Below are 15,860 nucleotides of genomic sequence, written 5' to 3' on the forward strand. Positions count from 1 at the left end.
TGAGTCAGGCTTGCCCCGCTCGTTCCCCACCCCCTTTCATTGCGCAGCAGTGTTGCGTTTGGGTGGGATGTGGACTTCAGCCAGTGTCTCCCTCTCCTTCTCCTCTCCTCCAGCCCACCCCCCAACATCACCTCATCCCCCTCCTTCTCAGCTTGCCCCGCGTGGTGGTCTGGATCACATTTAAAACCACATGTTCCTTCGGGTGAGGAGCCGAGCAGAAGAGGCTGCAGGCTCGGACAACAGTGGGACGGGACAGGTTGAGACAGAACGGACATGACAGCCTCCCTTTCTACCACCAATACACATACAGCTGCAGACCAGAGGATCTGAGCTCTGTCCAGGATTGCTCTCCATTCATCTCTTGCTCTCAGGATATCCCAAGATGTTGGACGAGGGTTGTCATCTCTAACACCAGTGCCAGATGTAGGCTGAAGAACTGATTTCTACTCAGACAGAGTGTTGAAACTACCCAGACGTGTTTTGTTTTGTTTTTAAAAGGGGAACCTCCATTTGGCTCTTGAGGTGTCTGCTTTCTCCGTGGGAACTGTCTGACGCGTATGTGTGTTTGTGTGTGAGAAAGACCGTTATAGTGACTGGGTGGGTGTGTGTGTGTGGTCTTGGAGAACTCCTCAAGGAGCATTGTACCGTGTTCGTTTACTCGTGCATGTTGTAAGGGCTGGCTCTTCACAGTAAGCGATCTGCAGACACAACCCCGGAGACACTATTGCACAATGAGGACTCTGCTTTCGATTGGGCTTCACACGCTGCTGCTTCTGTATGTCAGACTGATGCTGGCTAAGGACACCCTGGCTTCCGTCAGAGTGAGTAACTCTTACCCTAGTGTACGTCCAGCCAAGTCTTACCACAGCAGGCTCCTGCAATGAGCAAAAGCTACCACTGCCTACTCACTGATAAGAATGTGTACTCCAGTGCTGACCCGTGTCAGTACCTGCATGCTGTAAGTTCATTCAGAACATACTGTGAAAGTGGCGTGACTTGCTCCGCCCTGCACACTGACACGATTACAGGTGTGTAGATTATTTCCGTTAATGGTGTCACGTGGCAAATCAGGCCAAATATCATAGAAACTGGGTCCAAAATTATAGGTGAAGTATTACAGGATATAACCAATGTGGATAGACAGGATGAAACCAGAGCTCTGAATCTGAAGAAAGCTGCATCTGAATTGAAGCTTATAGATCATCTATTAATTTCTGTATTTTTTTGTTTTGTAGGTTAAATTTTTTTTAGATAATATTAGTGTTAATGACAGAAATAAAGCAGTGTTGGTGGCTTAAGACTGTTTATCATGCTTAGTTTGAAATAGTCATCTGCTCTCTGACTGGCTTGCTGTGCTATTATTCCAATATTATATATGAATTGTTTTCATGATATGTGTTGTTGGGAGTGGGCTTTACACATCCAAACATATCAATGCTATATTAGATTTATACCACCTTTATTGTGTTTTCTATTGTACGTCAGCTGTTACTCTTTTCAAAAACTTTCCAGAAATTTTACAAATGGATGTAGATTTTAAAATGAAACTTCACATTTATTGAAATTAGCTCTCAAGAACTGCATGCATGATGCAACCCAGAAATGAACCCTCTCTGGGAGGGTTCTACTGGAAGCTGAAGACTTCATTCTTATATGTTCTTGTGTTTATTGTTGTAATGTCAGCCTATCAATGTGTGTAAGTATGCCTATTATCTGTGTGTGTGTGTGTGTGTGTGTGTGTGTGTGTGTGTGTGTGGCTGTTATGAGAGGAGGGCAAAAGAGCATAATAATTGATAAGCCATTACAGATCCATTCCATAAAGGGCCTGTTTGTATACGTGTGTGGCCCAGGCCAAGAACGCTACCGGAGATCTAGAGCTTTCTTTTCATCTTTCTCTCTCTCTCTCTCTCTCTCTCTCTCTCTCTCTCTCTCTCTCTCTCTCTCTCTCTCTCTCTCTCTCTCTCTCTCTCTCTCTCTCTCTCTCTCTCTCTCTCTCTCAGTCCACATGACCCACCCTTCTTGCCATTAGTGGTCTCCACCTAAATTACTTGTCAGGGCAACTCCCAGCCTTTCTTCCTTTCCTTGTTTTTTCTTTTTTCCATTTGCTTTTCATGCTATTTCATTCACTCCTCTCTCAGTCCTGTTTTTGCTTCTTTCTCTATAGTCCCTTTTCCTTTCTATTTTCTTCTTTGTCTGTCTCTCTTTTTCCTCTCTTCAACCCTCTCTCACTTTAATAACCCCTCTCCAATCTCTCTCCTTCCTCCTATTTAGTCTTCTCTTCCTCCTTTCTTTCTGTCTCTCTTCTTATCTCCCTTCAGCCCTCTCTCCTTCCTGTTTTTGCTCCTTCTCTCTGTCCTCTGTCCAGCACTCTCTCTGTCCTCTGTCCAACCCTCACTCTGTCCTCTGTCTAGGCCTCTCTCTATGGCTCCCTTTCTCTCCCTCCTCTTCTTTCTCTCTCTACTTCTGTCTCTTCAGCCCCCTTTCTCTCTCTTTTCCTCCCTTTCTAGCCCTCTCAGCTACCCTTTTTACTCTCTCTCTCCCTCTCTCTCTCCCTCTTTCTCTCTCTCCCTCTTTCTTTCCCCCTCATTGCCTCATAGTGTAAAGGGTGCAGCTTTCTGCTCCACCCTGCCATATTGAGCCGATCATAGCGGCTCCACCGCAGCAGGATGAGGGTTCACACAGCTCTGCTATCGCACGGCAGGCTCCCTCCACCCACACCTCAGCTGCTTCACTAGTCATTCATGGCTTTCCTGCCTCACACATGCATGACTGTAGCTCCCTCAGCCCCGATTCTTCTTCCTCAGATACGCCCAGTGTGTAGTAAGCGTTTGAAAACAGGCCCTTGTTATTTGCCCTCTAAACTGGACGACAGACATATGAAGCCATTTGTGGCAGATGGTATTGGTTGAGAAGGGAAAGAGAGCCTCGGCCTGGTGGTTTTTGAGAGGTCATGGGGTAACTTAAGGTTGGTGGTGGTGCCAACTGTAAATTTTTGCACAGTTCATTTCACAGAGCCAGTGGCGTTTTGTTATTTAAAGAGCTGAGTGATGTCTATGGTCCAAAGACATGCCACTAGATCAGGGATTTTAATGACGTTCCAGTGTCTTTAACCCGATCTCTGTCTGCCATGTCTGTATAATGTTGTTAGCATGAACAATCACAACAATGCATTTTCTTATACATAGACCAGAAAACTTAACTGTCTGAATGCTGGCCCATTTAATCAGGAGATGAGTTCGGTTCCTGGTGATGCCACAGGCATCTGTGAGAACACAATTTGCTGTGCGCTGTCAGGGTGGATGGGATGCAACTCCATCTACCTACATCGCTCAGTGCAATACTAGCCAGCTGTTAAGTCCATTTCTCTCCAGTAACACTGCCATGAAAAATACACTCCTGTATTATTCATTGTAACCAGCCATGTGCATCACATCGCACCTAAAGCACAAAAATATGCTTTGGATCTATTTTTGATGCTTGAGGTGTGCATACTTCTCTCTGTTGATCTATAATCACTGTAGAAATACTAAAATGATAACATACCTATAACATTCCATAACATAGTAAGAAAACTAACAATGGTCACTGCAACAAGTCACGTTATTATTATGGGAAAATGCAACACAAACAGAAACTGCTGAATGTATCTGTGTCGCATCCAAAGTGCAGTAACTGTGTTGGAGTGATTCCAGCTTCATGCATGTTACACCGTATCTGTTGTGAAATCAGCTTTAGCTACTGTAACAAAATTGCCACTTAGAATTCTCCTCCAGGCATACAGTGCTGTCCACTGACATTCAAAAAAATGTGGTGGCTGGCTTCACTTGTCTTGGAGGAAGCATGTGCCAACTTTAACCCTCCAAGCTTGGCAGAATCATGTGATTGGGGGGAGACCTAACCTGCTGGTGGAATTGGGAGTGACTAAATTAGGGAGAAAATGTATTAAAAATCTGAAAAAACCCCATTGAACACAAAATTCAGTTTAAATAGAAGCTATTGGGCAGCTGCTGAAGAAAAAAAAATTAAAATATGTGACAATATAACGCAAATTAAATGAAAACTTCTAAACAGGTCTTATTTAACTTAACTTGCAAAAGCATTTGACTGAAGAATTCATGATAGCGTTTTGCAAGTTATGCGTTTTGCCTAAACATTTACTGACCGAAGCAACCACTAAATGGCTTGTGATGTAAGTTTTGAGTGAAAGGAGTTTCTTTTTCTTTTCTTAAATTATGGGCCATTGTATTCATGATGTGTTACAGATGCAACATAAAATAGCTTGAGTTTTTCTTCAGGAGTTGAGAATCTTAATTTTATATAAGATGTGGGTTAAAGTCGAAGTTTAGCTAACCTTGCAATGAACTTTTACACTTTTACACAAGGCTGAATCTCAAATAGGTAGGTAGCTTGATAGAACATTATTGATCCTGAAGAAAATTACAGCATTACAGTAGCAAGACATGTAATTGCATATATACATACATAAATAAAAATAGACATGAATTAGGTAGAAAGAAAAATAAAATGACATGACACATTTACCCATGAGAGCATATATTGCCCTCAATGATAAGACATAGTTTAAATAACAATAAGTATGAACATAATGAGGTGTGGCAGCGGTATTTACAGTCTAAAGTGTGTGGTGAAAGTATAATTAAAGCAATCATATAATATCATATATTGCACAGTATGTATCAACAAAAGCAGTGAAATGGTGATGTGAATCAGCACCGTTCAGATAGCAGGAGATCATGTCTTCCTACTCTCTACACAGTGCCCAACATAGGTGAATGAAACTATGGCTTTCTAAATCCCAATAGTACACTAAATGTTAGACAGTGAGTTTGAATATAATTGGCTTTCTATTAGACATAATTGGTTGGTGAAGACCTTATTGCCCAACCAACATTGTGCAACTTATGGAACAGGAAGCCCTTTAAATTTAATTCAGTTCAATTCTATTCAAGATTTTTTTTTATATGTTATTTTACAACAGGCATTGTCACGGGGCAGCTTTACAGAATATCTGGGTCCAGGCTTCATGGGTAGTGGCAAGGAAAAATACCCCTGGAGGAAGAAACCTGACACTTAATAGTGAAACCCATCCTTCTAGGGTCAACACGAGATAGTAAAACAAGAACACAAGTGCAATGCGATTAAAGACAAAAGATTTCACAATGATTATATAATAGTGAATGTAGAAAAAGAAAATCACCTGGATATTCGACAAAGTACTTGGATTAACCAATAAAACTGATAAGTGCTGGTAGAGACCTAGCAAATGAGCAATGTCTCTAAGAAAACCAAACACTGAGACTGACTAGTAATACTGTTAGTGTTACTGTTACAGTCACTGTTACTGACTACTACTGGAGGCCTATCAGAGTAACAATGGAGAACTAAATCTATGAAAACGTGTTACTGTTAACTTGCAATGCTGCAGTGTTACCACTGCAATCACTGTTAATGTCCCAGCTTGTAACAATGCTACAATGTTACTGTTATGGTCACTGTTACTGTCACTGTGTTACTGGTACTACTACTAGAGGCCTTTCAGAGTAACAAATGAGAAATAGCACTATAAAAAACAGTCACTGTTATGGACTGCTAGTAGTAGCTACGTTACAGTGTTACCATCACAATTATGGTTACTGTCATTGATTGCTGTTAGAGCTCTACCAGAGTAATGAATAAGCAATAGATCAGTGAAAACCACGTTTTCACTCCTGTTACAAGCACATCACAGTGAAAGGAAGTGAGATTTAAAGCCAATCGTGAGAATAGTGTAGTATGAACATGTGAGGAAGTAAAATATAAGGCAGGTGGACAATGTCTATGATTGAATAGTCCATGCAGAAACCAGTATCATTAGGAAGGTGAATAGACATGCAGGGGGCTTCATGGTGGTCTTTGAGATTCAGTCTGATGTTTTGCTGTTTTATGCAGTGAGGTTCTTTCTTGTCAATGAAAGTCTCAACCTGGAGATTCCAGTACTGTTTCTGACCCCATAGTCTGCAGCTAGCTGGCTTGATTCATTGACCACTCACCAAGATAACGGCCCTTCTCATATTAACTAAGTTTGTTTAACATTTGTCCTTAAATTGACTGCATTACCACATCAGCTTCAAAAGCGTGTTCTTCACTCACTATTTTATTGGACCATAACTGCACTGTTTAGTGCTGCCCTTGAGCCAACATACATCATTTTTTCCCTAAGCCTTCATTTAGCCTGTTTAGTTGTTGTGTTGGTTGGAGGAGAAAAATACCATATTGTGGCTGAGTGAAGAACAGTGTTTTAAAGAAGGACCAACTGTCCTTCTCTTTATTCTTTTCTGGCTGAGAGTGCTGCTGACTTTCTAAATGTTGCTCACCATTTGTTGGTAGGAGATGAGTGTTAATGACATTTGGGATTTGTGAAAACATAGAAGATCTGTAGTCATATTATATTGCTGGCTAACTTCCCAACCAGCAATCCCTGAGCTCTGCATATTAGACTTTCTCAAACTTCTAAACAGGTGGTCCATGGGAAATACGGTCCACACACTGAGCTAATACATTCATGTTCCAGCATGGATTGCATGGTCCAGCTGTTTAGGGTGGGCTGCTCCCAGGGGATGCTGTGTGTGTGTGTGTCTTGCTCCAGATGCTGACCAGTGTAGGAACGGGTAGGAAACGATCAAACTGAGCAGATCTAACTCATAACTGATGACAGAGACAGAGTATCTGTAGAAACAGCTGCAGCTGGTTCTTGGTGCACTGTAGATTCACTGTCCAGCATTAGGATAGCCGTAACAGAATCTAGCACTGAATGACAACTACAGTTAATCATATGCTGTGGCTTTTACATTTCTGGCCAGAAATTGCTACATAAAGTTGTCAGAAAGGTTTTTTGGAATGGTGCCATGGAATAACTACTTGTGGTTCCCTAAAGAACTTTTCAGTGGATGGAAGAAGAATGTCAACCCTACACATTGTAACGTAAGGGTCATGAAATACAGTTGATTTGGGGCCAAATTCTTGCAGAACTTCTTCTTTTTCTTCTTCTTCTACTAACTCATCCCACAGTTTCAGAGAAATTGACAAGGTTTCAACTCCAGAATGTTCAGTCTGATTTAGAATGGTGTGCCTGTATCCAGCTTTTTGATCTGACTAACAGTTTTCATACAGTTATTGTTAAATGACATATTGTTAAATCTTTTCTGTCAAAACATTGAATGGGGTGCAAAAGTTTGTGCACCCAACTTATGTCATGTTTGGTTGGGGTTAGTCCATTAGGAACACCCTATTAATCTTGTGGAGAATCTTAGCAACCACCTAGCAACACCCTAGCAACCACCTAGGATACCATAGCAACCTTATACCTTATCAACCCCTTTGCAACCTCTTAAAATAATATAGTCACTGTTCAGCACACCCTAGCAACCACCTGGGAACTGCTAAAGCTGCGCAGTCACTCTGCATTTTCTTCAGGAAATGCGCTTGTTTTTTAAAAATGATCTTTCATAATCGTTTTAGCAATTCAAGTACTGTAACTCTGTGATTACAAACAAAGAGCCAAACACTCATAACATGTATTGCATATCAGCAATATGAAAATTGATGTTATGAACTGGTATTTCAGTAAAGAATAGACTAAAAATGATGTGTTTACAAAGTCACTGTTCCTTAATCCTTAGCCCATTTATTTATAATGACAATCAAGTGCATCAAGGGAGCAATAATAGCTTTACTTACTTTTCTATCCCATGAAAATACACCCTTTTCTTAATAGATAGTTTTAGAATGGGGGTTTTGAACAGAACTCAGGTTTTCATTCCAACCAAGCAAGAGCAAACCTCAAATAATCCATCAATTGTTTGAAGCATAAAACCAACTGATACGAGTAGGATCAGGCATACTTCTGCTTGATTTGAGTAAAAAACCTGGGGTAGAGTCAAAGGCTTTTTTCACAGAATTGTATGTCAAATTTAGGAACCTTAATTTTTAAGAGTGAACCAACTGAGGCATTTAAATACATTACATTAGCTAAAACATACAGTGCTTGTCAGAGATTAAAAATCCTGACTTGATGTTCAATACAATACCACACTCATGCATTAAAATCTCCACATGGCCTCTGTAAGGCAGTAGTGAATGAAAACAATGACTGATAGAATTTCACTCATGAATCTGGAGGTCGATAAAGGGGGTCTGTGAAGTTATCCTGCCCTCTTGTGGTGAGAACATGTGCTTGAAATGTAAAAGTGCAGTAGTTTTCTCTTCGGTTCTGCAGTGCTTTGCGTGATTTAAGGTTTTTCTTAGCATCATTGTCATCGTCACTTTTCCTTTGATTTAAAGCTGAGTTTTTAAGTACTACAGAGTTCATTTGTACACAAGCTAACCAACAGCTGTATTTACTTGGGCTTGGGGTCAGTATGGTCATTTTACAAAAAGTCAGTCTGGAATTCTGGTATGGCAGTCTTAGCGCAGTTCAGAAAACTTTAATTAAAATGAAAATGGAAAAGTAATTGGTAAACAGCACAGTTGTCTAAATTGTGTGCCAGCCATGCATTTAAAAGAGACGTTTTCAAAATTTCTTCATAATTAAATGACTAAGATGTCAGAGTCATTCAGCATAGTTTGATTTATTGCTCTATTCTACTCTATCACTGTTTTAAACTGCAGATAAACCAGCAGAAGTGGGAGAGAGACATTAGGTCAGCTGGCAGTCTGGATGAGTTGCTTATGCTGACTGACTTCCCAGACTGGAAGCTGTGGAGGTGTCGTCTAAAGCTGAAGCACATTGACTCTACCTCCCTCCCTGAGTTCCGATCAGCTTCAGCGGGATCACACAGATCCACTCGCTTCGCTGACAACTCATACAGCCTGGAAATACTCAAAGGTAGTTGTGCCAGATAACAAGTACACACAAATATACACTCCTTAGACCTAGTATAGTAACAGTACAACCCCGCAAGGCCACACACATATTGGCTGTGTTGCATAGTAGAAGAGACAGGAAATTTGGATTTAAGGACACAGAAAAAGCAAAATATTAACAAATATTGCAATAAAACCTGTTCCCATTTGCTAAAGACATAAACATGGTGTCCAGCTGGGTTCTTTCCAAGCCACAGCTCTTCCAAATTATTTTGAATGCCTGAAGTACACTGGAATAAAAGATTGCTAAATTTACTTTTACTATTAAATTTACTAACTAAAAAGATTGATTGCATTTACTTCATTCAGCTATGTACATATTTTTTTTTGCTGAACTGCTGAAGCTTTGTGGAACATTTAGACAGCAAATTTTAATGATCAGCTACCAAAATAATTGAGTCATTGTGTAAAATTGGTAGAGATTCCCAAAAGGTTGGAGCTGTAACTATTGGCAAAGTTATGCATTCATGGTCATATTTCATTTCTCACCATTTTGTGTTTCCCAGCCATTGATGAGGAATGGCAAAAAATCCAATGTATGCCCCGGGAGACGTGTGTTGACGTGGCCAAGGAACTGGGCACTACCACCGCCATGTTCTTCAAGCCCCCTTGCGTCTCTGTTTACAGGTGTAACGGCTGCTGCAACAAAGAGGGGGTCACCTGCCGGAACACTAGCACCACCTACGTTCATAAAACAGTACTGATTTTCCCTTCTTAATTAGCTTTCTCACTTAATTGCTTCCTTATCAGAGCCCTGGCCTAAGGCATGTGTAAAATAATCCTCTCACTGAAATCATGCAAGATATGATGTTGATCCAAAGACATTTGTGAGTTTTACATGACATTAATAATGCTGAGTTCAGGCCAACTGCACACTTTTCAAAATCTTACCTTTCTACTTCTCAAATGTTCATGCAATTTTGGAGACTATCATACCCAAACATCAACCACAAGAGTGCCTAAAAAGCATAAAACTTGCTAATACTTCTTACTTTAGTTCAGTTCTGAAGTTCAGAGTAGTGCTCTTTTGAAACCCCAGCTTACAAAATGCTAACTAGGAGTCAGTCATAACTTTTATAGATATTATAAATATATATATAATTTATGGGGTATTCACATTAAGTCCCAGGAACTACTCCTCAATAGTGCTTTTTTATTTTCAATATTATATATTTCAATATTTCAATTTTTTAGTTTCAACCCTACTTTTGCGTCCATGAATTTGGAAACGTTGTACTATTATTATTATTAAATTATTTAGACTCAATATCTCACAAATGTTTGGTACACATTGCTTGCGTATACACTAATTGTATATTTCATCAGGTCCACTCACCATATTTGTTGTTCTCCATCAACAGATTTAGGCCATCAGGTTCTCTGCGTATGTTCTCAGCCTTTACTTACTCTGTTCTTTAATGGTTAGGAGCCCCACAAGACCCCCCACTGAGCATGTATTATTTGGGTGGTGGATCATTCTCAGCACTGCAGTGACACTGACATAGTAGTGGCATGGTATTATGTGTAGTGCTGGCATGAGTCGATCAGACACAGCAGTGCTGCTGGAGATTTTAAACTCTGTGTCCACTTGCTGTCCTGTCTGTTAAAAACTCCTACATTGTTGTTCCACCTTGTAGATGTAAATTTAGAGACAATAACTTATCTGCAGAGTTTGTGCTGGTCATCCTCTAGTCCTTCACCAGTGGTCAGTTTCTGGCCAAAGGATGGTGTATGCTAAATGTCACTACAGTGGTGGTCCTGACCATTAATGAATGAGGTAAAGAGAGGCTAAACACAGCCACTGTAGCATTTAGAAGCCTTGCAATGCACTGTTTATGCACTATAAAGCATCTTCTGTGTAGTTAATTTAAGATTCTTCCTCATTTCTATATTTGGGTGTGCTTTGGAATTTCTAATGATTGTTGACCATCTTCCTTGCAGCTCCTGAGCGTGATCCCATTTGAATACGGGCCAGAGCCGATACTGGTAAAAGTAGCCAATCATACGGAGTGTAAATGCCAGGAACCACAACTGATTCGGAGACATGCGCACCCCCACAGCAGTGGGTCAGTACCAGCACCACTATCTCAAAGAATATCACCTTACTTTGATCAGGGTATTGAAACCTTAGGGCTCAAAGTGTGCACAGTTCAGATCCTTTCCTTTTCCATCACAGTTAATCGTTGTGTGTCTTAAATTGAATGCAGATAAATAATTAATTAATGGCTATCTGTGGAGAAAAATGAGTGACGAAATTGGATCATAAAAGGGGAATAAATTCACTGGAACAATCCCAACAGAAAAACATGTGACCTTAGATGTAAACAAAAAATGCATGCGATCTTGGCAGCATAAAATGAAACTGTTAACTGCCTAGCAAACTAACAAATAACATCTAAAAGAAGCAGGTAGCATATTACTCATTTCAATATTTTGAACACCTACATTTAAAATGTATTGTAATTATATTTGTGATAACATATATATGAATGTTGAAAGTTTGGTGATTTCACTACCATCTTGAATGTTTCAGCTGGTTTGTGCCTCAACACACTCTAAATGACACTGTATTGGTTAGGGAACACATATGTCTCCTGCATTTTCTTGAGGCTTATGAGGAGTTAGACGATTCTATAGAACACATTCTGTAGTGGAACACCTCTAAAACGGCTGAATCCCTTGTTAGTTTCATTTATGAAGAACAACGATGGGGTTCTCCCTCATGAGAATTTGACCGTTAGAGACTTTAATGATGCCATGGTAGTTTTATCTATATTTTTATATAATGAACTTATACGAATGCAAAAAGTACAATATAATGCACCAGATTACATATATTACTGCAGTATTCAATAACTGTTCATTTTCACCAAATTGTGAAAATTATAGTTATTTGCAAAAGTCTAAATACCCTGGTAAAATGACATGTTATGTGCTTTCTTTAAAAGTAAGTTAACACATCTTCTACAAGACACAAACTTCAAGTGCACACATTCTATTTACTTGCTGGGTTTAACATAATGGGCCGCATTTATTTGATTTCACTTTATTTTATTTTTCTATCATTCATTTTTCCCCCAGTATGTTAAACTCAGCATGTAAACAGCAATTGTGCATTAAAATGTGCAAAAGTGATTTATCTGTAGATTTTGTGCTAACTTACAAAATCAACAAAACATGTCATTTGATCTGTAGCTTTATGTCTGTCGCTGGAGGCTTGATTTAAAAGGTTATAAAGGAATGAAATAAAGTGGCACGACAGTCACTTTAGCCACTTTTCCTCCACCAAAACAGATCTGACAGGGGTAAGTGGATAAGGTAATTTTATTAAGGTAGTCTGTGCCTGGAAGACATCATCTGAGCGCCTCGTAGACTGATTAAGGAAGTTAACCTCCACAACCCAGCGTAATGTCCATGATCACTCAGAGCTTTGTCTCTGAACACTGTGTATCTGTGTGTGAATTACAGGTGTTCGCCCATCCGACAGTTAGGCGACTCCAGGCGGCTTTGTGATCGAGGGTTGATATGGGACTGTATGGAGGGTCGTTGTGTGCCTTACCCTTCTAGTAATGATGGTCAGTACAGTACCTGCCAAAGCACCCAGCCTATTGAACTATTTTTGTCTTGGGTTGCCGCCCTCAAGAACTGGCATTGAGACTCAAAAACTTGCCAAGGTCTCCCTTAAATATTCATATCAATGGTGCTGATTGAAGGCCACTGAAGTTATATCTCAGTCCATTTGAATGTTAACAGTCCGTTATCCTTATGTCTGGACAGAAATTTCCCCCACCACTAAGGCAGAGGACTGTGAAATTGATGTAGAGCGTTGTGAATGTATTCCAAAAGAGACAACGCCCAAGCAACAGTCTCCACTGTGTCCTTCAAACTACACCATGTGTGCAGCCAAAAGCAGACAGTTCAACCAGACATAGTGCAGGTAATTTGCAGACTGCATTTTGTACCTGAATCTATGACTCATCCATATTCTGCTGTAGATCTAGAATATTGAGAAAGCAGCATGGTGCATATCAACCACTAGGCCTGTTAGAACAATCCCCTGAGTGCAGTTATTTAAGCTGATTGCAGTTCATTTCCACACTTTAGCTTTCACAATTGTACATTTACTTCAAATAATGTGAATTGGATGGGTTTTTGCCCAAAGGGTTGAATGCATGTAGATAAAGGGAAACAGAAAACAAATTTAGATGTCATGGGTCTTATGAAAACAAATGTTTTTACTTCTGAATTGGTGTTCTAACACCTTTAGGTCAGTAATGTTCGTTTATGTAAACTCAAGCTGTATTAGTCTTCACATGTGTCTAAGTTTTGATGGTATCAACTGATTTATCTGTTTGGAAAGGGGTCAGAAACAAAACCAGTGTTGAAAAATGTCCTTCTGCATGTTGAATGCACACATTTCTACCAGAGAAATGTCCAAATCCCCACACTGCCAAATCTTACATAGTGCAACTTTAAATGAATTATTTATATTGCCAGCTAAAATATAAAGATCATGACCAGCTTTGGTCCCTCTAACAACTTGTAACAAATAGCAACACAACAAACTACATAGCAATTTATTGTAATTTTGGCTGATACACACTTGCAGAATTAAGTGTTTTAATAATTCTGATAAAAGGCACATTTTGGCAAATCTCATCATGCTTTCTGTGCTAACCTTTTTTGTGTGTGCTTTCTTCACAGCTCAGCAAGAAAGTGAGGATGGGTGCACATGACAGGCACAACCTCCTGACAGTCTGCTTCTGCTGGAGCAGGAAACAAAAATACATTCTTATTTATTTACATTCTTATTTATAACACTGTACACAAGTATGTAACATTATATTAACCCCATTCCCACTATTAACATGACTGTGTTAATTTTTTTAACATGCAAAACAACATTCCAGTTTAATCATGTAAATAATATGTAATACGTGTTCCTATGCACTGTGACTATAAAATATAACAGTGCCTTACATTAAAGAGTGGTATACATTAAGTTATTGTTACAAAAATGCATTTTTAAACATTTGGCAACATACTTGCAGTAAACCGTGATTTGAAAAGCAAAGATTGTGGTAATTATATTATTTATGTATTGAGATTAAGTGACCCTTATTAGTCCCACAACAGGGAAATTTTAACCCATCCATGCGGTGAAATACCACATATACACTAGGGGGCAGTGAGCACACTTGCTGGAAGCAGTGGGCAGCCCTATCTGCAGTGGCTGACGAGCAGTTGGGTGTTAGGTTCCTTGGTCAAGGGTACTTCAGTCACGTACTGTCAGCTCAGGGGATCAAATCAGCGACCTTCTAGTCACAAGGCTGGTTTCCTAACCTATATGTGTATACATGCATGTGTGTGTATTCATGATTATTGGAATTCAACATTCAAGTTTATTGTCATAAACTGTCCCATTTTTTCTTAAATTTGACTCAGTATCATCTGAGTAAGCTGCTGGAGGCCTTGCTAGATTTTAATATGACACATGTCATTCTGGAACATTTGTTGGAGTTCAGCAAAAGGACATGGGGCAAAGCAGGATAAATAAGTTTCATGCTCTGTGAGTGATGGGAACCTATCAAATGTAACTATCATGAATAATTACCATAAGGGTGCTTGTCTTTCGGCATTTGTTTTCACTGCCCTAGCATCATAGTTGTGGATGTGATCAAAATTTGAAATCGGTCTGAGAGGAGTGACAAATCTTAATTTCTTATACAGATGAATACAGAAGAGGTATACTTAAACAGAAAGAAATTCTTCTGTATTTTTAGAGGGCAAAAAATGTCAAATGTGACAAAATTATATATAATTATTTGACAAATTGGGTTTTAAGGCCCCCCCCCCCCCCCCCCCCCCCCCCCCACTTACTAGGAACATGCTAATTTGATCTGAAAATTGGGGCATGGTTTTCATGTAAAGTGGTACACTTTTAAAAGCTTTTTGACCATTATCACATTTAGCAAGAGCTACATATATACAAACATACTCTGGTAAAACCAATTTATTTGTGTCAGGATATTCCATAACAGGCTTAATTATGTTTGCATATACGTGCCTAAATTGGGCTACTAGGATGCTTGTGTATGCTGTGGTGCAGGGAAGCCTGTAGATAGTTATACTAAGCAAGTGTAGATCATTGTTTTTAGGCCTATTGGGTTTATATCAATAAAGCATATTTAGCACTATGACTCTTAAAGCAGAACAGGCACAGATGACAGAGAGTTAAAAAAGCCAAAAGTGCCAATGTTGACATCATTAAAGAGTGCACAGAAGTAAGAATTAAGAAACCAGACTAGATCAGGGAGAAAGCCGCTGATGTGGTTTGTGACAACTCACATAAACACAAGGGATATGTGGATATACAGACAAATTTTGGTTGACAAATTAAAGGAAAAAATAAACATACAGAGCAATTAGCAACCTATACTATGCCCTGTGGCATGCATAAAAATATTAAGCAGGCACAGTTGCCCTTGATTTTGGATCACGCTTGGCTTCTACACTGTAGACTGTTCAATCCCCCAGCTGGGCCAGCACCTTACATTATATCAATAAGAGTCCTTGGGCAAGACTCCTAACACTACCTTCTCCACCTGTGTAAAAGGATCAAATTGTAAGTCGCTGTGGATAAGAGTGTCTGCCAAATGCCTTTAATGTAAAATGAAAAACTGAGGGTTCATTATTAAGGCAAGAGCTTGAGTTACAAAGACCGTTCAGTTAGCAACTGTGTCAATAAGAACAGCGACTAAAGCGAAACCTGGATTTAGAGCTATTAACTTAATAAATAGGGTTGGAAATTGTGGTCAGAAGCATAGATTTGATGTCTGTGATCCTTTATTTAAAGACAAACAGAAGAGCAACTATTCCTTAAGTGACTGGGAATGGCAATGCAAGACTTGATCAGACTTTAGTAACATAGAGAGGAA

General features: G+C 39.6%; 1 protein-coding gene across 2 annotated transcripts; it reads left to right on the forward strand.

Moving 5' to 3' along the window:
• Positions 1 to 23: 23 nt before the first annotated feature.
• On the forward strand, positions 24 to 13,996 carry vegfd (vascular endothelial growth factor D). Of its 2 annotated transcripts, XM_017694660.2 has the most exons (7): positions 24 to 821; positions 8,668 to 8,884; positions 9,429 to 9,619; positions 10,864 to 10,988; positions 12,391 to 12,497; positions 12,700 to 12,859; positions 13,627 to 13,996. In XM_017694660.2, the coding sequence occupies exons 1-6, from the start codon at positions 732 to 734 to the stop codon at positions 12,852 to 12,854; spliced, it is 885 nt and encodes a 294-aa protein (XP_017550149.1). In that variant the 5' UTR covers positions 24 to 731; the 3' UTR covers positions 12,855 to 12,859; positions 13,627 to 13,996. The 2 variants fall into 2 exon arrangements, with proteins under 2 accessions (XP_017550149.1, XP_017550150.1); XM_017694661.2 differs by lacking the exon at positions 12,700 to 12,859.
• Positions 13,997 to 15,860: the final 1,864 nt, after the last annotated feature.

This window comes from Pygocentrus nattereri, chromosome 25 (genome assembly GCF_015220715.1).
Source record: "Pygocentrus nattereri isolate fPygNat1 chromosome 25, fPygNat1.pri, whole genome shotgun sequence".
NCBI classification, from domain to species: domain Eukaryota; kingdom Metazoa; phylum Chordata; class Actinopteri; order Characiformes; family Serrasalmidae; genus Pygocentrus; species Pygocentrus nattereri.